The sequence below is a fragment of the Pyrenophora tritici-repentis genome, chromosome 5, assembly GCF_003171515.1.
Source record: "Pyrenophora tritici-repentis strain M4 chromosome 5, whole genome shotgun sequence".
NCBI lineage: Eukaryota > Fungi > Ascomycota > Dothideomycetes > Pleosporales > Pleosporaceae > Pyrenophora > Pyrenophora tritici-repentis.
This window is the reverse complement of record NC_089394.1, coordinates 1,531,931-1,556,841: the sequence shown is the minus strand read 5'-3', so window position 1 is coordinate 1,556,841 and position 24,911 is coordinate 1,531,931. Positions and strand designations below refer to the sequence as shown.

Here is a 24,911-nt window from a genome sequence, read left to right as displayed (position 1 = left end):
TCTATATTATATATATGCTAGTAATCTATATTATATTACTTAATTTTTCACTTAAGAAGCTTAAAGTATAGCCTATACTTAAAGGCGGAGTCAGCTTTAAAGCGGTTGCGATCGAGGCCGGATGCCTAGTGTAAGATAAGATCGATCTAGTGGCGGCGCACGAAGCGACTAGCCTAGTTTTTTCCTATATCTTTTTAAGCTATCTAGCTCGCAAAATTGCGTATTATTAGCTCAGATAGAGGTAGCCCGCGGCTCACAAGTGTGTGTATATATTTTATAAGCTCGGATTCCTGCGTAGTGTTAAGCAATCGGCTATTTGCAAGTGCTGTTGCACGCGCTCGTGTAAGCCCTCGGTGTCGTCGTGATAATGTAGATCGGTCACAATCGTACTTCGCAGCAATATCTGCATATATAAAATTATCTCTAAGGCTTAGCGATTTAATTGCTGCAAGCGCAGCTTCAATACCTGTCATGGTGGTTGAGATATAATTGATTGAAAAATGTGGGAAAAGCGGTGTTGGATGCATTCGGTGGGGCCGTGCACTCGGTGGTGGAACACGTTAACTCCAATAGGCTTATGGTCGCAATCCATCGCGCGCAGCGAGCATGGCCAGCACGTCGGCAACGCTTCACATCGTAGCCTGTAGCATATTCATTGACTGCAGTTATTATTCCGCTCCCCCCCAGTCCTAGAATCAATGCTAAGTGTTTGGAGGCTTCTTGTTCTACCTGACATAGGTTCAGTACCCGCCCAGAGATGCAAGAGAAGGCAAATTCTGGACCGCTCACCGTTTAGATCTGCTGGTCCTCCTACGCACTAGCTAGGCTCTACGTAACTCTAGATCAGCCAGAGAAATTGTTGTTATGCAGAATACCTGATCTAACTTTGCGATGCGCAAATACCTATAGGAATCCGCTTCTTCTTGTTCTGTTCTTTTCCCTAGTCCACAACACATTGTAGCGTGCGAGGAACCCATTTCCCTCGCTGGTGTGAGATTAGGCTGGAAATTTGGAACCATGGCTGTGCAGACAGATGGAGATAAGAATGACCAAGACGACGTGTTCGTGCATGTGGCTTGCCAAAACTGCATGCGAAGGCCAACATCAATGATCAGCGAATCGACGTCTACAGACATAGTGGCAGTGATGTCGAAAGGGCTAAGCGTATCTGCAGATAGCAAGGCAAGCTCAGCCTTTCGTATGTATGTTATAACTCATGAGCTCCCCTCGACAGTTAGAACCCATTCCACAATTTTACCGCTCAAGTGAGCCTAACACACTATTCTTATCTAAACAGATTCAAAGCAAGATCATGGCCCCATACGATCCTTTCCACGACATCACCATAGGCTATCCAAAGCTGGCAGCTCGAACAGAAGTACAGCCTGAGCTCGCCATTTACCGTCGATTCGGAGCGATGAACGCCCAGAATCTGCTATACTACCAAGCCGAGCTTGTGGACTTGGAAGTAAAACTGCGGGCGCAACAAGTACGAGATGACAAAGACCGAAAAGGACAGAAGACCAAGTATGCGAAAACTTGGTTTCGACTCGAGGACTCTGAGGACGGTGACAAAACGCAGCTGAATCTTGTCATGAAGATGAGAGAGAAATTGAAAGAATACAGCAAGTTTCACACCCATGTACCCCTCAATAAGCATATACAGTTTACTCATATTGAAACACGCAGATGACGCTCTGATCCAACAATCCATCATTCTCAATCTTCCCAAACCAGCAAGGTGGGATCTGCATTGGCTCCAAAAATACCTACAATCCAAGGAGATGGGGGAGCTTGCATTGCTCGGAGAAGACGCAGAAGTGTGGGGCTCCATGGAAGAACCACACGGGTACAAGCCTGACCTTGTGGCACTGAAGCCACGAGTCAATGAAGACCCCTTCTCCGCCTGGGCAGCAAGGAATACCATAGTTGGCCTTGAAAGATGCGGGTTGGACCGCTTTCTCAGACCATCTCCCGTGCACGGAGTTGTGGGATACGAGGATACCACCATCTATTCCATCACATATTGCATGAACAGTATTCTGGCATCGTTGATACCGATAGCCTCAATAGTTGTACTCTGTTTTGTGAGTTCAATGCCTGCAAGGCTTGGGACTATCGCCGGATTCAATGTCTTGGTCTCTATCTGTCTCATGGCATTTGCGGGGGCAAAACGCGCTGAAGTGTTTGCTATCTCGGCTGCGTATGTATAGAGCTGCCTCTCCATGGCTATTTCTCCTTGAGCTGACGTCATTAGTTTCGCTGCTGTGCAAGTAGTGTTTGTTGGAACAGACCAAAGCTCATCCTCGAGCACTTGATAAAGGTTGATGACTGTTACGGATCCAGATATCCAGATCCGTGGACCCATATCGATAACCCTTTATCTTATCGGCACTAGCGCCTTGGCATCCACAACATTAAGTTTGGGCTTACTGAGTGTCAAATCCAATCTTTCTCCTTACTCAATCGATCCCTCACAAAGACGCATGATGGCGATATGATGATATTCAGGTCACCGTAACAGTAATTTCATTTGGTAAATTAGCAACCATGATAATTACCAACATTGCGTGAACTACAATCCCAAGCAGAAAGATTTACCTGATATGCTATGAGAAGTAATAATTATAGCATCTAGGTATAAATGAATAAGTGATAACTATTCTATAAGAAGTTATAATGTTGGCATCTAAGTATGAATGAATAGCTGACCGAAGTCCTTGAAGACTTTGGCGCGTGAAGAAAAAACATGAAGATGAAGAAAGATTTTAAATCTTAACAAACTTCATAACTCGTCCCCAGTGACGACGGGAGAGATGACTGAGAAGTGAAAAGGGGATTGGAGATGAAGAAACATCGCCTTCTTTATTTAAAACCATCCACCCAGTTTATCAAGGTCATTGCGCCATCCCTGTGGGAGTAATGAAGGGACGCCGCCCTCTTTGTTCAAAATCGTCCACCCAGATTATCAAGGTCATTACGCCATCACTGTGGCTTCGATGAAGAGAAAAAGGAATATGCCTGTCTCTATGTATACCAGCAAAGGTCAGAGACGCATCATTAGTCGTAATAATGGAAACCCCTGTATCGATGTATGTATGTAGCATTGCAGAGTCGTTGTGAGGAGCAAGGCCGTGCGATTCTCATGATGTCGACGGCGCATTTGACGTGGAGTTTCCTTGGGCCTTGTTGATCTTAGCGCGTTGCATCAGAAGCGTTACGCAAGATGTAGCATACCTTTTGTTTTTCACGTTCCGCCTTGTCTTGTTTTTCCTTTTCGCGTGCAGCTTTGGCCTCATCGTTCTTTTGCTGGCGACTTTCACCTACGTCCAAGCTATCAGTGACCATAGATGATGATTATGATTCTCAACATACCTCTTACTGTAGGGGATCTAGGGTACAAAGCAAAAATCCGAGGCGGCCGATTGATTTTGTACAGACGTAATCTGACCAAGTCGGCTTTGCCCATGAGTAAGTCGAATTTTTCCGTTTCCATTATGTGGCAAGTGGCATCTGCATAGCGGCGCATACGGAACTCGGGTGCAAACCAGCGTACTTTTACCGTCCCCAGGCTCTGAACCGTCTCTCCGTTGAGGAGCTCACCAACATCTTGAGCTTCACAAGAAGGATCCTGAGTCCAGCCAAGCGTACGCATGAAATCGGCGGAAATAAGGTTGACGTTTTCGCATCCTGAATCGAGTTGAATTATAGCCGACATTGTCCTATCACTTTGATTTTCATCTTTTGCGAAGGCAACTGTCCCCTCCTGGATCCATATATCTCCTTCCTTAGCTCTAACGGGCTGTAAAGGCTTCAAACTCTGTATCACGGAAGACCAAAGTTTTTTCAATAGCGAGGGACCAATCGAGGCCGGAGTAGAGTCGGAAGGGATATGGTGTGAAGTAACGGGCTGTGCAGCGTCGGGTGTCGCACCGCACGCAACGGTCTCGGGATGTGTAGTCATCGCTTCATCGGCAGCTAGAGAACCAAATTCATGAGCATTTGCAGCGCAGCGGGATAAGCAAGAAAACTTACTGGTTGGCCTATGCGAAACGCGCGCGGATGACTATGGAGGCTGCAGTAGGGCGTTCTTGTCTTGGAGTTGGGCAGGCGTTGTACGACCACCGCGCCACCTCAAAAAGATAGCGATGAGTGGTAAAGGAGCTTCACTTAGTCCTTAGGCGCTCGCTGGTATGGCGGTTATACTGGTATGTAGCAGTCGTGTCGTGGATGGCCGCTGCTGGGGATGCGGTACCGGGAACGGCCTGCTCGAACGCGTATCCAGAAACTACAGCATTGTAGATACTGGACGTGTACGTATATGTGTATGTTATATGATTTGCGTATGTATAAGCAGGGGCAATGTAGTCAGTGAATGCGCAAACTGCACATGTGCACTGGGAGCTTTGTCGAGGTTTCGATAGAAGGTGTGTCGGAGGAAAACAACACAATGGACGGGTAGCCCACGAAATCAGGTAGGCGGAGCCGCTGTGAGTTGCAAACCACAAAAGGTTCCTGACGAGCCAAGCTGCATGTGGCCAATCGCTGACCCTAGGAAGCTCCACTCAATGAGGTTCTTGTACCAGCAGTCAGGACCGTTTGGGACGTACAAAGCTGAGCATCTGAATACCTACCAAAGGATCAACATGCAATGCAATCGCCCCATCAGCCGCTGTCTACCTAGCCCTACGCAGGTACACCTTCAGACCACGTCCGCCCGACACACCCCCGCCGCTACCCGTACTTTTGCCTCTCCGACTTCGCTGATTTTCGCACTAGTGACCATACCCGTGGAACCAATGTCAGCGCCACAAAGTTCCCTCCCAAGCTCTGTCATATCCTACTAGCAGCTGGTATCGAGGTCTCATCCGTGTACTTATCTATGATGTCATATTAGTAAGTGGTGATTAGACGCACGGAGCACATTTCCGGTCCATGGCACGAGCTGCGAACATGAGCGTGAGCATGTGCACGCAACGGGCTGCAGTATCAGCATATGAAGAGAATAGATCTACTTACTGTAACGTACAGAACTACCCAAGAACCTGTGGGGTGTCAAAAAAAGACAAAACAAAGCTGGTACGATCCTCAACCGGTATCGACCAATAACGTAAAACCAGAATTATAAGAACACATATCCTCGTACAGAGGAGCCCACGCGAAGAGGATGGAGCTAAAAGGCATTACCCTATAAAAAAACCCTCGAGTAGCACAGCTATGGGCTGTATGTAGTTACAATGGCGAAACTTATACCCGAGTTTGGCAAAGAAGCTAGTATCCAGCACGATCAATTGGATCTAATGTTTTTTTCAACGTCTAGAACCTTCAATATGCTGAACAGAATGAAATGCCACAGCTTGCAACGTTGAAGACGCTGTACGTTGTGCAATTGTGCAAATAGCCCTACACAGGACCTGTTTGGGTATCTCATGCCGCCCCTTTCTCTCTCTACCTTCAAAACGGCTTCGCAGCCTTCCTCAACTCAGCCTTCCCACTAACCGGATCCCTAAACTCCTTCCAACTAACCGGATGCATGATCCTGCCCTCCTCGCTCCTCGCCAGCACAACACCATACTCATTTGAGTCCGTCGCGACATAGTAATTGCCACTATCTCCCAAACTAATCACCGTCCCGCGCACGAGATCGCCCACGCGGAAGCTCTCTTCAATCTTGATCTTGTCTTTTTCCGTGGCGCGGATGTCTTCGCGCCGGATCTGCGCTACGAAGGCTTCGCGGCATACGAGGTTGTCGATGACGAGGATCTCGCAGGAGGCAAAACGCGAGCCGAGGCGTGTTATGCGCACGAGGACGGTGCTGGAGACGGTGGGGAGGAGTGGGATGCCGGCACCTGAGTTGGGGCCTAGGATGCCGGGGTCGGTCGAGCTTGGGGGGCGCGTTATTGAAAGGAGGGGTGTGAGGTTGCTGGATTTGGAGGTTGTATTTGCGGTGGAAGAAGAAGGTGTAGATATGACGAGTCCGGCGATTGAAGCGTAGATTTGCGACTCGTGAATATGTGTTCCTGGGCCAGGCAGGTAGTCGCTGGTTTTGGCGAGGAATTGCCCTGGTTTGTGTTAGTTAAAGACGCTGGAAACGAACCTACTCTAATCGCATACCTGGTAGCGCTATTTGGGGGAGCGTCATGGTGGGTGTGGTTTGAAACAGACGCGAGAGTGTTGATGTTGTGGACCCAAGTGGAACTTTTTGGTTGTTGCTAACTAGCTCGTTGCGTCATGCCGCGCCCGCTAGTTAAGACGTGCCATCTCACCTGTCAAAAGTCAAAAAAGCAAACACTCATACAAAGACGTGTGCAGTCCGGAGACATGTATTACACTAGGATAGTTGATATTGGTAGTTGCTGCGAAGCCGCAATTCTTGCGCTTTTGGAAGCGCGAAACCTCCGACCCAGCCGAGCTCTCATCGCTCTGAATCGTACAAGCCCTTCCGCAAATACAAAGCAGAAGAACGCCGGTTTTAACCCGCCATGTATAGATGACCTTGCTCCAATCGCCGAGCCATGCAATCCCACGCAAATAAATCATTCAAGTCATTCGCTCATGGTAACGTTCCGATAAAAGACGCGTCCCATCTGCCCTTCAGATAGGTTCGCCTTGGTTCCTTCTGTCCTGGGTCTGACTCTACGGTCCGGCGACTAGACGGCTTGGTAGAGGAGCAGTGGCTCACCAATGTTTTCTATCTCGGGAATGGTGCACTTTAGATCAAAGGCTTTGGACAGCACGATCTTGAAGATCTGGACGGGTGTTAACAAAACTAAAGCCAATACGGGACGCGTTGTTTACCTTTTGCACATTGATGCTGTGACTGGTTGAGCTGAAGATGAGACTAGCCTTCATCGCCCTGGCAAAGCGCTTAGCCTGGCCATGGTTAGCTTGGGACCCTTGCCAATCATAAGCGATATCGCGCACCTGGTTGGAGATCTCTTCCTGCTCCTCCCGGGGGAAGTTGACAAAGTGATCGTACTTTGTGCCTACCAAGAACGGGATGGCAGTCTTGTTGAACCCCCTCCCTTGGCGGTACCATTCCTTGATGGAGTTGAGTGTGCTCTTTCGCGTCAGATCGAACATGAAGAGTATAGCGACGGCGTCGTTGCAGACGAGCGGCAGCATGTTTACGAATTCACGTTGACCGCCCAGGTCCCAGATGGAGAAGGTGATTTCCGTGTTGCGGATTGAGATTGTTTTTTCCATAAAGTTGACACCTGCGCGGGTCAGTGCCTGCAACGTGTAAAGGGCGTTTGTGCAACGTACCCAATGTTTGGATGTAGTCCTCGTCCCAGCTGCCCTCGACGTACTTGACCATCAGGCTGGTCTTGCCAATCTGTGCGTCGCCCACCATGCCGACCTTGATGACCACACTGGCATTCTTGGCGGCCTCTTGCTGCTGTTGTTGCTGCGCGCTCCGTTGCTCCTGGTATGAATTTGAGCGCGCGCCGCCCTCTGAGGTTGGATAGCGTCCCATCTGCGAGCTCGGCCGTGAGTGCGACTGGCCCATGTGTGTCTCTTTGCTGCCGTCATAGTAGCCATGTCGCGGCGGTGTGTCGGCATCTGAAGATGTGTTGAAGCGCGAACCATTATGTGTAGTATATTGATAGGCGGTGTCCGAGTACGACGTCGACGGTCGCAGCTCATGGGCGGGGGGATTTGGGCTGTTGTTATGACTGAAGTCGGGCGGTGGGCCAACGGTCGAGGCGGTGATTGTTGTGTTCATGCTGTCTTCGGCGACGGCAACGGCGTCCATAGTTTGGTCCATGTGCTTCTGGGGCGGCTCCTGAGAGTCTGCGGGCACGTGTTCGGGCGCAATGTCCATGGGCGGAGCGTGTTCTGGTTGTGCGTCTTGACTCGAGTATTCTGCCATATCCGGGATGTGTTTTGGATCTAGTCGGACGTGAGCGAACGGCCCCCGCGAGCTGAGCATCGACGCGTCGGGCGTTGGCCTGCAATCATGCCCGCGGGCGCTAGCGCCCAGAAAGCCCCGCTAATCCTTCACAGCCAAAAACTTTTGGAGATTTCCCATCTTCGCAAAAAAAGACAAAAATCCTCACACTCCCCGATTGTCCACCCATCATGTCGAAGCGATCAGCAGACTCGGAGCAGGAGCAGGAGGCTATTAAGAATGGCGAGCGTCCCATGGAAATTGACCAGAACGAGGCGGGAGAATTCGAAGATGAATTTGAGGATGAGTTTGAGAGCGAGGACGAGATATTGGAGGCGGGTGTAGATGGACGGCCGGATGAGGAGCGTGAGGCTGAAGAGCGCGAACGTATGTTGTCCATGTTCTAGGCGTGCGCTAGAGGTACTGACAGTTCAAGACGGCATGGATGTCGACCAAGATACTTTCATACCGGGCCGACACAAACTATCACCAGGCGAAACCCTCAACCCCGATCTGTCCACATACGAGATGTTGCACGCACTAGAAGCGCCGTGGCCCTGTCTCTCCTGCGATATCATACCGGACCGTCTCGGTTCAGATCGCAAAACGTACCCCGCTACCGTATACTCTGTCGCCGGTACCCAGGCAGCGCGGGGGAGGGACAAAGAGAATCAGATCATGGTCATGAAGATGAGCAGTCTGTCGCGTATGGAGAAGGAAGACGAGGAAGATGACGAGGACGATTCCGACGACGAGGCCTCAGATCCCATACTAGAAACAAAGTCAATACCCTTGACAAGTTGCACCAACCGCATACGAGCACATCAAACACCACAAGCCACATCTGCCCAGCCTCCAACTACCCTCACTGCTGCCATGACCGAGTCCGGCCAAGTTCTCATCCACGACGTCACTCCACACCTCACAGCCTTCGACACGCCCGGCACCACAATCTCACCCTCGCAAAATAAGCCCGTCTGCACAATCCGCGCACACGGATCGAATGAGGGCTACGCGCTAGACTGGTCGCCTCTGATACCAGAGGGAAAGCTTTTGACAGGTGACAGTGTTGGAAGCATCTTTGCGACAACACGGACACAGGGAGGCGGTTTTGTAACAGACACTACTCCATATACCGGCCACAAAGGCTCAGTCGAGGAGCTACAGTGGTCGCCAACCGAAAAACATGTCTTTTCGTCAGCGTCGAGTGACGGTACCGTCAAGATCTGGGATGCGCGCTCAAAGTCACGGAAACCAGTACTTAGTGTACAAGCATCAAAAACAGACGTCAACGTACTCAGCTGGTCGCACCAGACCGCACATCTCCTCGCTAGCGGTGCCGATGACGGTGAATGGGCAGTCTGGGACCTGCGACAGTGGAAGCCTTCCACCGACATGTCCAACGACAAGAAGCCCTCACCAGTCGCATCCTACACCTTCCACAAGGAGCAAATCACTTCGGTTGAGTGGCATCCCACAGATGACAGTATCGTTCTTGTTTGCGCCGGCGATAACACCCTCACACTATGGGACTTGGCTGTCGAGCTCGACGACGAAGAGAGCAAGTACACAGCCGGTGTACAAGATGTGCCACCGCAATTGTTGTTTGTTCACTACATGGATCAAATCAAGGAGGCGCACTGGCACCCCCAGATTCCGGGTACCATCATGGCTACAGGTGGCTCAGGTTTCAATGTTTTCAAGACGATTAGTGTATAGATTTAGATTCATACATGATGAGAAATGAGAAAAAAAAAAGACAAGGCACTGTTTGGCTGGTTGTATAGCACGCGCGATCACGTTACCGTACTATTTCCCCGCACCCTTCAAAGGCATGCATGCCGGATCCGGAACTTGACAGAGACAAAGACAACAAAAACATCTCTGGAAAGATCGACACTAAGTAATTGTGCTCATGTTAAATGTACCCGAATTGTCCCCTTGCCAAACGACTACCAAATTCTCTCTCATGTTCACTCGTGTTATTCCAATCAACTCTTATCCAAACTAAACCTCTCTCTGAACTAAATACCAAGTTTCACCGCGAAAACTATACACCATGGACGACATCATGGATGACGCAACACCTACACAAAACACCTCTCAACCACCACCCCGAAAGATTCTACAGCCAAAAGGCCGCCTAAACCGTCCACCCCCAACACAACCCACACCGCAGCCACCAAAACCCCATCTCACCTTTGACAACAAGTATACCAAATGTTCATAGACCCAAGCAAACCATCTTACCACATCGACCACTACCACTACCTAGTGATGCTCTCCCAAGCGACCATACACTCGCAGTTCGCAAAGGAGGGTAGAAGAAGCGACCCAGTCATCCAATACATACTGCAGGACGTAAGCGACCATCGTGTGCAATACGCGTTGATCAACCGTATTCTGGAGCAGAGGGAGAAGGAGGGGGTGGACGTGGATATGGGGCCGTGTAGTTTATGTGTTGATCCGTTTGATTGGACTGCGATGATGATGATGATGATGATGTAGATTGATTGATTTGGTTATGTGAGAGATGGATGTTCTAAATCTTATGTGTTTTTCATATCTTACCCAAGACTGCAAGCTAATGATGGGAATGGAGATATCTGTGCATGAATATGCCATCTACACAGGCCTCTTTATAGGCCTTGGCCCTGTTGCCGTTGCCTCAGCGAGAAATAATGGTGTTCCTGCTTCACTCATTTCCCGGATCTTCTTGATCAAATTGCTGTACACGTGTTAGTCTTGATGCTCATCCCATGATGGCAAGATACATACCTAACAGGCAAATGTAACCGATCCTGTTCCCTCCACAAGATTCCTACAACCTTCTCCCTGCCCCGACTATGATCTTCCAAATGTTCGGTAATAAGCTGACGACCCAGATCCTTGCTACACCCATATATCTTCTGCGTGCACCCGTCGAAACTGCAGATCCACGAGTCACGCGGACCGTTGGCTTCGTACGTGGGCAAGGGCGTGGACACGAGGCGTGGTGCGACTGTTGGTTTGGTAGCGCTGGTGGTTGAGGATGATTCGGGGCGGTAGCGGAGTGGGAGAGGGGGTACGGCGCTTGCTTCTTCGTCGTCTTCGGGGGAGGAAGAGGTAGTGGGCGGGGACTCTGGGGCGAGAGAGGCGCTGGCTGCACGTTTTGAGCGGCTTTCGTCGTCTTGCGAGACGTCGGTTTCGTCTAGTTTACGCTTTTCGCGGGCGGGGGAGAGAGCTTGCGTGGGGGTTTGTATGCTCGAGTCTGCGTCGCTGCTTGTTGCCTCTTCGGTTTGGTCGGCGCCTGAGTCGTCGCTGGTGGCTATGGGTGCTTTGCCTTTGCCGCCTTTTTGCTTTCCGGGCGCGATTTTTACTCCCTTGCTTTTGCCTGATAACCTGTTACTCTTGGGTCGGAGGACGGATAGGCGGCCTTTCTTCCGTCGGCCTGGTGGCCTGCGTATGGGTGTCGTTATCGTGTCTTCCTCCTCTTCGTCTTCATCTTCATCCGTTGTATCTGATGAGTCACTTTCGCCATCTCTGAGCCTTGCGTGGTCTTTTCGTGGTTTCAGCTCTACACCCTCTGCTCTTCTTTGCTCGGCTGCAGGCAAGTTGTGTCCACCCGGCTAGCTCTTGGTAGATGGGCTCAGCAGAGAAGAACTGTATGGTCTTCCGCCCGCGGATGATCCATCATGTAGCATAGATTTTGAGCGTGCACTAATAGTACGTTCTTAGCAGTCTCCAATTCCTCAATCTCGTAGCGTCTGACCACGAGCTCAGCTACACGATCCAACGTTATCTGGTTTCGTCCTGCTCGTAGCACTTTTTGGTTCACGGCCTTTTGTATAAATTCGAAGAGTACCGCAGCCTCCCACCAGTTATCGTCCTTCTTTGGCGCTTCCGTCGGTTTCGACAAAGGGGTCTTGGATCGAGCTTTTTGCAGTGTAGGAGCTGGTGTTGGAGTCGAGGCAGGGACCAGCACGGGCGCTGATTTCGCGGATCTTCCGGGATGTACCTGGGAATAACGCCCCTCGATCCGTGCTTTGCAATCGTCAAAGTCTTGCTAGCCGTATGTTAGATTGTGACGGTAGTTTAACTTAATTGTCACTTGCAGGAAATCTTCGCCTGACCACGAGCTCAGCTACACGATCCAACGTTATCTGGTTTCGTCCTGCTCGTAGCACTTTTTGGTTCACGGCCTTTTGTATAAATTCGAAGAGTACCGCAGCCTCCCACCAGTTATCGTCCTTCTTTGGCGCTTCCGTCGGTTTCGACAAAGGGGTCTTGGATCGAGCTTTTTGCAGTGTAGGAGCTGGTGTTGGAGTCGAGGCAGGGACCAGCACGGGCGCTGATTTCGCGGATCTTCCGGGATGTACCTGGGAATAACGCCCCTCGATCCGTGCTTTGCAATCGTCAAAGTCTTGCTAGCCGTATGTTAGATTGTGACGGTAGTTTAACTTAATTGTCACTTGCAGGAAATCTTCGCCTAAAGCGTTGATATAGTGAGGTGCTACTCCAGCTCAAGCCCTGTGCTTTGTTCAGGAAGCACATCATAAGGAATAAATGATGGTGGTCAAAGAGTCGCTCTACCATGGCTACATCGTTACAAGGGAACCGTACGTCTTCTGCGTACTGTGACATGTCAGCCTCTCATGATTGACTGTTGCCTGCATCATACCTCTTGAAAGATAAGCTCAGCACTAGGTCCGCCGCCTTTCTTGCGCGATTCGCTATAGACGTCGGTGACAAAATATAGCAATTGCACGGCCTGAACCATATCATCATATATCGGCTTGTATGCAGCCGTCGGCCGTATCTCAAACCAACCCGCTTTGCCTTGTGCCCACATCACGTATGCGCCGTCGGTCATTTCGCCATAGGAAAAGCGTGTCACATTGCGTATCTCGATTTCTGTGGGCTTGTACGGCTTCTTGAGGACTGCAATCGCGTCAGTCGACTGTGTTTAATCAAACAACGCGCCTCAGAGACATGCGCGCGCCTCCACGTACGGTATTTTAGCTGGTTGCGCCCAGGTGTCTCCAGCCGACCCTCAACCTTGAGTGGTGTATCTGCATAGGCAGCCAACAGACTCGCAGGCTTGCCATTGCTCTCATATACGACTCGCGCATCGCTCAGTACAAAGATCTCCCAATCATCAGAATTCGTATTCGAGGCGTCAAGCGGCCGTAGTATCTCGGCTTCTGGAACAGTCATATTGGTGAGTGATACTAGGTAATCCAAGTTTCTGGAATCCAGAGTAGACGTCTCTCGCGGGGCGACATCCAAAGATAAAGGTAAAGGGCGATCTGTCGCGAATGCACAACGCGGGCACGAGGCTGTTTGGTCTGCAATGCGCGTCTCGGCACGTGTGTTATCGATAGCTAGCCGATCCCACTTGCGTCATGGAACCCGCTACTACCACTACATTTTTACTTCAATTCAAGAACTTACTTCTCATTGTCCTCCCTAAACTTCCACTCCTAAACGCACGAAAATTTACAGTTAAAATCCGAGATCAAATACATCCTTTCCCCTTACATCACCTTCGTCATGAATATAATATCCAAGCGCACCATATCTTCCCCATACGACCATAGGACACTGAGAACTAGTTCTCCCTCGCGATCCGTCACTTCTCGTTGTACCGTTTCCAGGTCAATTGACTGGTATAGTAACCGTTTTCGGTCATCGCGATCCTGTTGTCAGTTTACGGCACAGCGCCCACCACAGCCCACTTCAGACTATTAACGGACATTGAGCACTAGGAAATGTATGCGCCATGGATCTTAGTGTGTGCTGTTCTGATACTGGCGGCGATTAAGTTTCTGACGATGACCCGCCTCCTTTCCACAATCTTCACTCTCTCATACCGTCGAGTTTCTTTCCCTCCTAGCATCAATATGGCTCCTCCTAAGAAAAAGTCCAAGGTCGATCTTTCGCATCTACGCTCTCTTGTTCATCAGGAAAAAGCACCTGCTCCGCTTACAGCTGATGATATCAAAAACATGATGATCCCGTCAAGCTTTAAGGCGCATGAGTATACAATGTCTCTATGGGCAGAGTAAGTGTTTTTACCTGTGATATAGTTACCTTCGCTCATAATATAGATTCACTGAATCAGTTTTACAAGAGCCCAAAAGTTCTACAATTGAATCAGCGCCAACAGTGTTTCGAATCCAGCTTTTCCTTCGTTGGCTTGCAGCAACAAGAACAGGGCAGCTGGAAGAGAACATCACGGATACAACAATTCGAAATCGGTTATCGTCGCTCAAACGAGCCATCAAGCTTTATACTGGCTACCAGTATAGTCCATTACAGAACAAGGAGCTCGAAATATTCATTCAAAAGGATCTCGTGCAGAAAGATGAGCTTGCAACTGGCGCTTACACAAAACCAATTGCTCCTTTGCCCGTAGCAGAAGACCTGATCCAGTTTATGTGGATGTGCGATGAATATCAACACCCACATCCACGAGCACGCCTACAGCTGGCGTTCTCAGTCGTACTTATGACTCTATTAGGCAGCCGCCCTGGTGAGTTCATTGAGTCAGGAGCATGGAAGCACAGCAACGAAGGACTCCTTTACGGGGATATCGATCTAGTGCGATACCAAAATGGCACATACACAGGGTACCTTCTCCACCTACGGTTACGCAATCGCAAGGGCCATCGAAACAACAAAAAGCATTCGCAAAGCAGTAGAAAGTAAGAAGCAACCTATACAATACGGTGCCTTGAGCTTAGCTGACTATTTTGCAGAGACAGCTACACCTGCCCAGAGGAGACTATTAATGGGCCATACCAACGATGATACAGTAATGTACTATATATCTGGTATCGTTGGGGTGGACAGTCAATCCATGGTCCATGGGAGAGAGCAAAAATCAGAACTTATCGACGAAAACACCTCTATGATGTCAAAACGAAACCTACTAGCACCTATGCCACCTGGATCTCAACTTACGGATCGCCCAAGTAGGAACGCGGATTTAACTGATAGCCCGGTCGTTACTCTTCCAGAACGTACTCCAAGCCAAGAGTATGCATTACGCCGCCAATCAAGAACGGCTGCATACCGTAAGCAGCGCGGAGACTTCTTTGATGGGAAGCTATTGGCTCCTGAGTACGCAGTCACAGCATCTCACCAAACGGCTTCGGATTCTGAAAGTACAAGCTCGAATCCTCTACGCTATCCATCGCGTTATCTTAAGGCGCTGTGGAAATTTGAGCCAGAACGGGAGAGAATCGCAAATTTGATATACTCCTACTCCAGGAATAGCGTTGCACCAGACAACAGCACAGCGATTAGCAGGAGAGAAATTCCACTTAGCGATATTCTCCAGCCTATGATAAAACTAGCTCACCCAAAAAAAGAGCGATACGTATACCAATCCGCTGAGCCGACAGAGGATAATTGCTGCAGTGTGTGTGGACATCAATTCACTAAGAAGTACGTACCATTACCTTGAGGGAAGGGAACAGGACTAACTCCAGTAGATCGAGACCGGACCGTATGAACGAACATTTGCTTAATTGTGCTCGTAGGCAGCACATTAAAGACGCACGTGAACATATGACCAGACAATTCAATTTCATCAACCGTCAGAGATGTCAACAAGCAAGTCAAGCTGGCTTGATTCTTATCGATTGCAGATCACAGACAATATAGAGGCTCGTGCACAGTGGCACGTCCCAGAGAATGGTCTGTGATCTGCAATCGATAAGAATCAAGCCAGCTTGACTTGCTTGTTGACATCTCTGTCAACCGTTGTGCTTGGCACGACTGCAACTACAGCTTCCGTAACAAACATTGCGGCTCGAACTCTCTCCATATGACAAGGCACCTCAAGGATATGCGGTCCCACCAGTGCCTCTGGAACGCTTGCTGTCAGACCTTCAAGAGCCACGAAGAGCTTGCCTACCATGTTTCAGAAAAACATCGAGTTCCGAACGAATGGACGACACGTACAAAGATGCACTATTGCTTCGAGCACGATAGGTGGTGCCCCTCCAACCAGCAATGGGAACAGCATATCAGACTCGAGCACTTCCCAGAGCTTACAAACTTCTGCGGGCTTATACGCCTTGGTAGTGTAGTAGTGGTAGCTGCACATTGCCTGCTGTGCCTAGGCGACATTAACGCACCATTGCCAGACCGCTTCATGCAGTTCGATAGTGCTTTTGATCTGCACAAACACATGAAGAAGCATCTGGCACAACTACCACCTTTATCTGAATGCCCACATCCACACTGCCAGAGCAGCCTGGACTCTGAAGCGGAGTTTTGGAGCCATGCCGAAGAAGTCCACGGCATGCCACCTTTCGGACCTCGCAGAGCCACGGGAAAGCGGAAAATGCCGGAGGACCTAGATGACATGGAGGATAGCACGAGTGACATGAACAGCGGGTTGCAGGACTGCGATAATGAGTTGCAGGGATAAAGATCCATGTGGGACGCTGGGGCGCGGTAACCGTGGAATGTAGGGCTTGTGTGACTTCGGCGCTTAGAGCGGGATTGGCGGTACCACTACTTCGGTAGGTATGTATACTGGCAACGGTTTACAGAATACAGGATCGTGCAACACAATCCAGTAGCTATAGTCAATGCATAAATAGCATCGTATCGCGAACATGAATATCCTAAGTTTGTTAATTAAAAACATCTACACACTCGTAGCATGGGTTCGCCTAAGGAATCCGAGTGGTCTGAGCGTCGCCTCGCCAAGCTTAGGAGGCGCATGAACCGTTCCCCAACACCATTCCCCTTACCCGTGCTATCGCGGTCTCCTTCTCCACTAGCCTTGCCACCTCCGCTTCATACAGAGCAACAAGCACAGTCTGACGCCCATCCCGAGCTATTGCATCCGCAACCTCGTCTTAAATACGACCCCTCTAAGTCCCCCCCGATTTTCCGACCTAAGCCAGCAACTCCCCGAGCCAGACAAACAAGCCCACCGAGGCTTCCTCGAATCACAACTCCACGATATCCTCGCAGAGCTCGACAAAACTCCGTCTACAACATTGTCTCTTCGCCAACGACTTGAGTCGCAAGCGCACGACATCCTTAGATTGCTAAACGGTCTTCCGCCTGAACCATGTACTTGTCCACAACACCCAGATACGGCCAAAGACCTAGGCGAGGCCAGAGCGGATAAAAGCAAGGACATGCACTTTGTACTAGAACCTTCCTCTAGTTCTTGACAAAGCTGATTTTTTTTACAGATCCCCGTGAAAGTACCCAAAGCATACCTGCCACTACTCCGCAAAGCAAGTCAACTCTGCCAGAAAGCAGAAGCCGAAGTGTATATGAAGATTCGGATTGATGGTCGATTCTATGTGTACAACTCGGTCGACCCGGCTTCTCGATTAGCATTCGAGCCTAGTGTATGCTTCTAGCACACGCTGCAAGATCATAGCTGACCCCTAGGCTCACGAGAAAGTCATAAACGTGGCAATTACCAGCGGCGAGCCGGCATATAATGGTTCAGATGTTTCAGGAAAGTGAAAGAAGGACATGATGTATTGAAGCGAGCATATATGATGGTAGATGGTTTCATTTGTCTTCTACATTGTACATCTCTAGATGCCTATATCTATATCTCTGTTAGCCTGTTTTATCCCTTAATATCCACGGGCATTGTACCTCGATAATCCCAAGAATCAGTGCTTGACAGCGTGTTGTATCTTCGCATTGTACTCCTCCGAAAAAGCTTATCGCAAAGCTTCCGTTGAGTCGAGCAAAGCAAGTCAACTCTGCCAGAAAGCAGAAGCCGAAGTGTATATGAAGATTCGGATTGATGGTCGATTCTATGTGTACAACTCGGTCGACCCGGCTTCTCGATTAGCATTCGAGCCTAGTGTATGCTTCTAGCACCGCTGCAAGATCATAGCTGACCGGCCTAGGCTCACGAGAAAGTCATAAACGTGGCAATTACCAGCGGCGAGCCGGCATATAATGGTTCAGATGTTTCAGGAAAGTGAAAGAAGGACATGATGTATTGAAGCGAGCATATATGATGGTAGATGGTTTCATTTGTCTTCTACATTGTACATCTCTAGATGCCTATATCTATATCTCTGTTAGCCTGTTTTATCCCTTAATATCCACGGGCATTGTACCTCGATAATCCCAAGAATCAGTGCTTGACAGCGTGTTGTATCTTCGCATTGTACTCCTCCGAAAAAGCTTATCGCAAAGCTTCCGTTGAGTCGACGCGGTCACGCGAATGATTCGACGATAGGCTAGTACAATAGTCATGATAGTTTGAATGTAAAATTTTGTAGCAGCGTTGGTTTGAGAATGTATCTATATGATTATAGCACGCTGTTGCAAGAAGCTGTATTATAGACGGCTGTTCGGCAACCATATGTTCCTTGTCCTGGCTAACGTTACGTCCAAAGTGCTATCCCACACTGAGTCATGTACAACAGAAAGCGAGCGAGACGCCCTCCGTTGGAAAATTCGAAACGCTAGATACCAGTCTACCTTTTCAACGAATGGTGCACCCAATACACAAGACTACCGAGCACACTTCGATATAATGAAAGAATCATTTCGTGGTGGCAGAGCTGGTTCGCCTACAGCGAACTTCGACTATACAGGTGTCGTCGATATACAATTCAAGCAAGCTTTCAGCAACATTGAACGGCTTATATGCGAGTACGAAGAGTTCTTACAGAGTACCCCACCACTTGATGAAGAAGATATCCTCTTCCTTCTTCTTAAGCGATACTCTCAATCTTCTGGTTCTAGCGTATATATAGAAATCAAGAGGCCGGGAGAAGTCCAAATTTACGACTCAAGTATCACTGAGCCACCCGTAAGCTGCGCATCATAGAATAACTACCTATATCATTGCTAAAAATTAGAAAGAACGTACTGATAGTAGGGGAGCATATTGCTCATGCATCTGGCATAACTAACGCAGAGTTCAATTTACTATCCCCACAAGACACGTCCCTAGCCCAAGAGCTAGAACCGTTCCTGTACGTTCCTATACCACAAACTCCCTCTACTGTATTTTCCGAATGCTCGGTCATTATAAACTTCCCCGAAATGCTTCTTCTATCGAGTATTCAGAATGACGACGCAGTAGTGGTCTCTGAGGACCCTCCCGCCTATAGTGGTAGTGAACCACATGACCATGAAGTCACTATCCATGACTGGGCCCAATTACCGGAAAAGCTCCAACCACCGAGCTTCTGTGTGCATCGTTGTCATCATGATGGAGTCGAACATGATAGTGAGGATGAGGCATTCGAGTTGCCTTTTGGTTTCCCAGAAGTGGTTCATCACCTAGATATCCTACCTCCAAACGTAAGTCATACCTAAAGTGTTAGTCTAATATCTAACATCTACAAGTTCTACTATACTGGCCTTTTCGTCCATAATCAGGCATTTCACTCTAGACCCCATATCGAAGGACTCCAAGCGTTCGAATGCCAGATATTACCGTCTAAAACTATGGTTTACATACTTGTTGAGCGGCAAGGACATTCGCTTGCGTATAGCTGCTTTAGTCACGAAGAAGTAGGTTAATTCTTCCCCTATAAAAATGTCTCGTAACAAGCTCAATAGGTATGGGCGGCCGCCCACGATAATCACGAAGACTGTTCTGGTTGCTAGAGATACATAGAATGTAGTTGTTATAGAACTATTTTAGATTAATCTACGGCATCTCTTTGGTGTCCGCCTCGTTCTTAACATTTCCTTGCTGCCTGTTCGTGTCCAACCGGCTGTGCGTCTTTAGCAGCTCTTAGTACGCGGCAGCTTGCAGTAGCGTGCTAAGATATCTGTGTCCGCCCTACACAACTCTTATTACCGATTTTGCAGGCATCTGTTGATCCAGACGTGCACGCGTGCGTTGCAGACAGCCGCGCTTCATACTCCTTCCACTAATTTCCTCGCAAAGCAGCTTATTTTTCGTAGAAATTGGTATTAAGGGCACTTAGCTTAGGCCTGTACTACTTTCGCTATAAGAGAGTAATCGACTTTTCGTCGAACGTCTGCGAAATAGTGCGTAAAGTGTGTACCACGAGACAGTATCCCTACGCCTACACAACCTACATCGGTGCGCACCCTTCCTCGATAACATGAGTCTCGCGAGATGCTACGACGGCAATCTAAGTAGGACTGCTCTATCCGCTGGCACTCTGCCTGCGTGCGCAGTAGTCTGACGTGCGTTCACGTAGCGAACACTGTCCAGCGCAAGTTGTGAGGCGTGGCGGCGCAGGATGCTCCATGTTCCCAGCATCCGCTCAGCCTGGTCGCATGTACTGCCTCAACAGGCAGCCTTCACAGTAACCCAGCGTAAGCTTCCTCTGCCTACTTCGCTCTGTCGCTCCCTTGCCTTTCTACTCTCAACACCATTAATAAGCTAAAACTGCAAACGCCATGCGGCTTCTCCACTATAACGCGCTAGGAAGGCTTGTCTTGACAGATTTCCGCGGCAAAACAACCCCGCGCTACGCCATTCTGTCGCACAGATGGAGCGACTCGGAGGTCCTTATCGAAGACATATCAAGTGGAACTTACAAGGAGAAGGAAGAAGGCTATCGAAAGCTTAGGTTCTGTGCCAATCAAGCGGTGCAGGATGGGCTGCATTACTTCTGGATTGACACATGCTGCATCGACAGGTGGAATAACAACGAGCGCTCCAAGGCGATCAACTCGATGTTCCAGTGGTACAAGAACGCGGCACGGTGCTACGTCTTCTTGTCAGACGTTTCGGTCTCGACTGCTACAGAGCCAGTCCAACCCAGCGACTGGGAGGCGTCGTTCCGTGCAAGTGCATGGTTTACTCGGGGGTGGACGCTCCAAGAGCTGATTGCGCCAGTGTCAGTCGAGTTCTTCTCGCGTGAAAGAAGGCGCATAGGCGACAAAAAATCGCTCGACCAGCTTATACACGACATCACGAACATTCCGCTCGCAGCACTACGTAACCGTCCTTTGCACGAGTTTAATACATCTGAGCGAAGGCGATGGGTCGAAAATCGCAGAACAAAAGAAGAAGAAGACATTGTGTACTGTCTGCTTGGAATTCTTTGCGTCTCTATGCCCACCGCGTATGGCGAAGGACAGGAGAGTGCACGAAGCAGACTGCAGGCTGAACTAGAGGAAACTAATAACGCACCATCGATCATCCAGTTCTCACAAAATCCCCGCTTCGTAGGCCGAGAGTCGCAGCTTGCCGAGCTAGAAGCTAAGCTCTTCAGCAACGAACACACCACTACTACACTAGCCATAGTTGGGCCGGGCGGAACTGGCAAGACGCAGCTCGCGCTCGAGGTTGCACACAGAACAAGGCAGAAGAACAAGAACTGTTCGGTCCTCTGGATGGATGCGAGCGATAAAGTCAGTCTCTACCAGTCGTATGCAAGTGTTGCGCAGAAGCTCAATATTGCAGGCTGGGACGATGATCAGGCCGACATAAAGCAGCTTGTAAAACGCTGTGTAGTAGAGATTGGTGCGCGGCACTGCTTGCTAATCTTCGACAACACAGAGCACATCAATTGGCGATCTAGCGGCTCGTCCACGACAGAAGCCGCAGACTTAGCCAATTGTCTCCCGCAGTCTAAGCTATGTTCTGTCATTTTCACAACAACCAACACCGACACAGCTCAAGCGCTCGATCCACAGAACATCATATCGCTGCGAGAGCTGACACTAGATGCGGCGCTGAAGATGCTGCAAGTCCGCTTAGCGAGGCCACTCGCGAACACTGAGCAGCAGGAAGCCGAGCACTTGCTAAGAGCGCTATCGTATCTTCCTCTAGCAGTCATACAAGCAGCGGCCTGTATAAAGGCTAGCGGTATGACGGTGCAGGAGTATCGATCACGAATGGACAATCATAAAAAACTTGCTATCGAACACAGCGGCGACCTGTCTGAGGGTAAGCTACAAGGTGTTGGCGTGAAAGACCCTGTAGCAGCTACGCTGTTTCTCTCTATATATGAGATCAGGCATGATAATGCGCTTGCTGCAGACTATCTGTTTCTTGCTGCATGCGTAGAACGAAAGGATATCTCGCTCGATCTTCTAGAGGCAGCCTCGCCGCAAGCAAGAGAAGATGCTATTAGAGTACTAGACAAGTATGCGCTCGTCACCAGGCGACCTGCTGAGTCTGCACTCGATGTTCATCGACTAGTCCATCGAGCTCTACGCAAGCAGCTACAAGCGCAGGGACTTAGACAATGGACTCAGCGCACTATCACACAGCTACTTCGTGTGTTCCCGAACGATAATCATAGTAACAGAAGCAAGTGGAGACGACTCCTCCCACATGCCCAATACGCTCTCTCGCACAGCCAGATGAACGAAGACGATAATGAAAGATTACATCTCGCATGGAAATGTGCTATGACTCTACATAGTGACGGACGTTATGAGGAGGCGGAAGAGCTATTCGTGCAAGTGATGGAGACGCGCAAGACGAAGCTAGGAGCGGACCATCCCTCTACGCTGACCAGCATAGCCAACTTAGCATCGACATACTGGAACCAAGGCCGATGGAACGACGCCGAGAAGCTGGAGGTGCAAGTGATGGAGATTCGCAAGACGAAGCTGGGAGCGAGCCATCCCGACACGCTGAACAGCATGGCCAATCTGGCGTTGACATACTGGAACCAAGGCCGATGGGATGACGCCGAGAAGCTGAATGTGCAAGTGATGGAGACTCGCAAGACGAAGCTGGGAGCGGACCATCCCTCTACGCTGACCAGCATAGCCAACCTAGCATCGACATACTGGAACCAAGGCCGATGGAACGACGCCGAGAAGCTGAATTTGCAAGTGATGGAGACTCGCAAGACGAAGCTAGGAGCGGACCATCTCGACACCCTGACCAGCATAGCCAACCTAGCGTCGACATACAGGAACCAAGGCCGATGGGATGACGCCGAGAAGCTGTTTGTGCAAGTGATGGAAACTCGAAAGACGGAGCTGGGAGCGGACCATCGCTCTACGCTGACCAGCATGGCCAACCTAGCGTCGACATACAGGAACCAAGGCCGATGGAACGACGCCGAGAAGCTGGAGGTGCAAGTGATGAAGACGAACAAGACGAAGCTAGGAGCGGACCATCCCGACACCCTGACCAGCATGGCCAACCTAGCGTCGACATACAGGAACCAAGGCCGATGGGACGACGCCGAGAAGCTGGAGGTGCAAGTGATGAAGACTAGCAAGACGAAGCTAGGAGCCGGCCATCCCGACACGCTGAACAGCATGGCCAACCTAGCATCGACATACAGGAACCAAGGCCGATGGAACGACGCCGAGAAGCTGGAGGTGCAAGTGATGAAGACGAGTAAGACGAAGCTAGGAGCAGACCATCCCGACACGCTGAACAGCATGGCCAACTTAGCATCGACATACTGGAACCAAGGCCGATGGAACGACGCCGAGAAGCTGAATGTGCAAGTGATGGAAACTCGCAAGACGAAGCTAGGAGCGGACCACCCCGACACCCTGACCAGCATGGCCAACCTAGCGTCGACATACAGGAACCAAGGCCGATGGGACGACGCTGAGAAGCTGGAGGTACAAGTGATGGAGACTCGCAAGACGAAGCTGGGAGCGAGCCATCCCTCTACGCTGACCAGCATGGCCAATCTGGCGTCGACATATGGGAGCCAAGGCCGATGGAACGACGCTGAGAAGCTGGAGGTGCAAGTGATGAAGACGAGCAAGACGAAGCTAAGAGCAGACCATCCCGACACGCTGAACAGCATGGCCAACTTAGCATCGACATACTGGAACCAAGGCCGATGGAACGACGCCGAGAAGCTGAATGTGCAAGTGATGGAGACTCGCAAGACGAAGCTGGGAGCGAGCCATCCCTCTACGCTGACCAGCATGGCCAATCTGGCGTTGACATACTGGAACCAAGGCCGATGGGATGACGCCGAGAAGCTGAATGTGCAAGTGATGGAGACTCGCAAGATGAAGCTGGGAGCGGGCCATCCCTCTACGCTGACCAGCATGCACAATCTCGCCTTCATGCTACAGTCACAAGCTCGTCACGTGGAGGCTCTTGCACTAATAGAAAAATGCTTCCAATCGCGCCAGCAGGTCCTTGGCGAGCAACATCCCTACACACAGTCGTCTTTTTACATGCTGAATAGCTGGCGAGCGGAATGTAGTGACGGAAATCCGTGATGTTACCACTCAATGTAATGTAGATCTTAGAGCTAGATGTTTTAGATCTTATAAGGTAAGTGTGTCTTCTAAACGTATCTAGCTATGTAGCAATAGCGTGTATTACGAGGATTTTCGCGAAGAACCTTAAATTCAATCACTAGAGCGAATCCACGCAAAGCGACAATGGATCTATGCTAGGCGCGGGTATGAAGTGTGGCTATATGCAACGCGCGCGTGCACTACTAGAACAACAGCATCCTACAAAGTCGGAAATAAGAGCTGCCTAGGGCGGAGTGCTCAAAGCTGTAGTTCTTCGCAACAGCGCGTCTGTAGAAACGTTTCGATCTTGCTGTTTGTGCGGAGAAAACGTTGGGATGCACATGCTCCGCTTTGAATTGACCTTTTGAACCTTTAGTCTTAATCCTTGCTATCTTAGCTTTCTTTCTAGCCTACAGAGCCTTTCGAAGACATGTACTGTCGCGAATGAACAAAGGGCGTTATAGGAGAGTCAATTAACAGCATTAACAGAACGGGCGACAGCGTGACTAACGACACGCATTTTGGCGTCGGAGGCTGATGTGCTAGGAGAAGGAGAGCTGTAGAATAGATGCGCATCGTACTTGTTTGTATTCAAGAACACTAGAGACAATCCGAGGGTCCGGATGAAAATGTGTCCCGTTACACCGTGCGTCCCGGCAGGTAGGCACCGGTGCAAATCTTTGTAGTGGAGCCACAACCATCTGTGGACGATCATGAAAGTTGACCATGTCTACTGTAGCACGCCAGCCACGAACGGTCCATGTGGCCAAACCCCCTAAAGGGGTGTCTTGATAACTTAACGTCCATCCCGTATGACCGAGAAACCCGGCTCACCGAGATGCCTTTGCTACCTAGGCTT

General features: G+C 49.8%; 12 protein-coding genes across 12 annotated transcripts; 7 read left to right on the top strand and 5 right to left on the bottom strand.

The window, feature by feature from the left end:
* Positions 1-1,312: 1,312 nt before the first annotated feature.
* On the top strand, positions 1,313-1,586 carry PtrM4_105700 (uncharacterized protein; the record flags this gene model as incomplete). The annotated part of the gene is made up of 2 exons (XM_066107662.1): positions 1,313-1,527; positions 1,583-1,586. 2 exons carry the CDS (start codon positions 1,313-1,315, stop codon positions 1,584-1,586), a joined length of 219 nt encoding a protein of 72 aa, XP_065962111.1.
* A 425-nt stretch (positions 1,587-2,011) lies between these two features.
* Positions 2,012-2,368, bottom strand: PtrM4_105690 (uncharacterized protein; the record flags this gene model as incomplete). Its single annotated transcript, XM_066107661.1, has 1 exon — positions 2,012-2,368. One exon carries the CDS (start codon positions 2,366-2,368, stop codon positions 2,012-2,014), a length of 357 nt encoding a protein of 118 aa, XP_065962110.1.
* Positions 2,369-3,143: 775 nt separating this feature from the next.
* On the bottom strand, positions 3,144-3,718 carry PtrM4_105680 (uncharacterized protein; the record flags this gene model as incomplete). The annotated part of the gene is made up of 3 exons (XM_001936142.2): positions 3,144-3,185; positions 3,238-3,323; positions 3,376-3,718. 3 exons carry the CDS (start codon positions 3,716-3,718, stop codon positions 3,144-3,146), a joined length of 471 nt encoding a protein of 156 aa, XP_001936177.2.
* A 1,736-nt stretch (positions 3,719-5,454) lies between these two features.
* On the bottom strand, positions 5,455-6,142 carry PtrM4_105670 (exosome component 1; the record flags this gene model as incomplete). Its single annotated transcript, XM_001936143.1, has 2 exons — positions 5,455-6,062; positions 6,115-6,142. 2 exons carry the CDS (start codon positions 6,140-6,142, stop codon positions 5,455-5,457), a joined length of 636 nt encoding a protein of 211 aa, XP_001936178.1.
* Positions 6,143-6,650: 508 nt separating this feature from the next.
* On the bottom strand, positions 6,651-7,873 carry PtrM4_105660 (GTPase SAR1 and related small G protein; the record flags this gene model as incomplete). Its single annotated transcript, XM_001936144.2, has 4 exons — positions 6,651-6,749; positions 6,799-6,873; positions 6,925-7,217; positions 7,267-7,873. 4 exons carry the CDS (start codon positions 7,871-7,873, stop codon positions 6,651-6,653), a joined length of 1,074 nt encoding a protein of 357 aa, XP_001936179.1.
* A 209-nt stretch (positions 7,874-8,082) lies between these two features.
* PtrM4_105650 (WD40 repeat protein) lies at positions 8,083-9,610 on the top strand (the record flags this gene model as incomplete). Its single annotated transcript, XM_001936145.1, has 2 exons — positions 8,083-8,278; positions 8,328-9,610. The coding sequence occupies 2 exons, from the start codon at positions 8,083-8,085 to the stop codon at positions 9,608-9,610; spliced, it is 1,479 nt and encodes a 492-aa protein (XP_001936180.1).
* A 906-nt stretch (positions 9,611-10,516) lies between these two features.
* On the bottom strand, positions 10,517-13,087 carry PtrM4_105640 (Atrophin-1 multi-domain protein; the record flags this gene model as incomplete). The annotated part of the gene is made up of 7 exons (XM_066107660.1): positions 10,517-10,619; positions 10,670-11,499; positions 11,601-11,936; positions 12,004-12,297; positions 12,494-12,505; positions 12,552-12,811; positions 12,883-13,087. The coding sequence occupies 7 exons, from the start codon at positions 13,085-13,087 to the stop codon at positions 10,517-10,519; spliced, it is 2,040 nt and encodes a 679-aa protein (XP_065962109.1).
* A 686-nt stretch (positions 13,088-13,773) lies between these two features.
* On the top strand, positions 13,774-14,683 carry PtrM4_105630 (uncharacterized protein; the record flags this gene model as incomplete). The annotated part of the gene is made up of 3 exons (XM_066107659.1): positions 13,774-13,934; positions 13,981-14,577; positions 14,632-14,683. The coding sequence occupies 3 exons, from the start codon at positions 13,774-13,776 to the stop codon at positions 14,681-14,683; spliced, it is 810 nt and encodes a 269-aa protein (XP_065962108.1).
* A 1,162-nt stretch (positions 14,684-15,845) lies between these two features.
* On the top strand, positions 15,846-16,313 carry PtrM4_105620 (uncharacterized protein; the record flags this gene model as incomplete). The annotated part of the gene is made up of 1 exon (XM_066107658.1): positions 15,846-16,313. One exon carries the CDS (start codon positions 15,846-15,848, stop codon positions 16,311-16,313), a length of 468 nt encoding a protein of 155 aa, XP_065962107.1.
* A 237-nt stretch (positions 16,314-16,550) lies between these two features.
* PtrM4_105610 (uncharacterized protein) lies at positions 16,551-17,318 on the top strand (the record flags this gene model as incomplete). The annotated part of the gene is made up of 4 exons (XM_066107657.1): positions 16,551-16,643; positions 16,696-17,046; positions 17,095-17,256; positions 17,313-17,318. The coding sequence occupies 4 exons, from the start codon at positions 16,551-16,553 to the stop codon at positions 17,316-17,318; spliced, it is 612 nt and encodes a 203-aa protein (XP_065962106.1).
* Positions 17,319-18,413: 1,095 nt separating this feature from the next.
* Positions 18,414-19,411, top strand: PtrM4_105600 (uncharacterized protein; the record flags this gene model as incomplete). Its single annotated transcript, XM_066107656.1, has 3 exons — positions 18,414-18,692; positions 18,746-19,189; positions 19,235-19,411. 3 exons carry the CDS (start codon positions 18,414-18,416, stop codon positions 19,409-19,411), a joined length of 900 nt encoding a protein of 299 aa, XP_065962105.1.
* An 855-nt stretch (positions 19,412-20,266) lies between these two features.
* PtrM4_105590 (CDC6, Cdc6-related protein, AAA superfamily ATPase) lies at positions 20,267-24,031 on the top strand (the record flags this gene model as incomplete). The annotated part of the gene is made up of 1 exon (XM_066107655.1): positions 20,267-24,031. The coding sequence occupies one exon, from the start codon at positions 20,267-20,269 to the stop codon at positions 24,029-24,031; it is 3,765 nt and encodes a 1,254-aa protein (XP_065962104.1).
* Between the last annotated feature and the right edge of the window lie 880 nt (positions 24,032-24,911).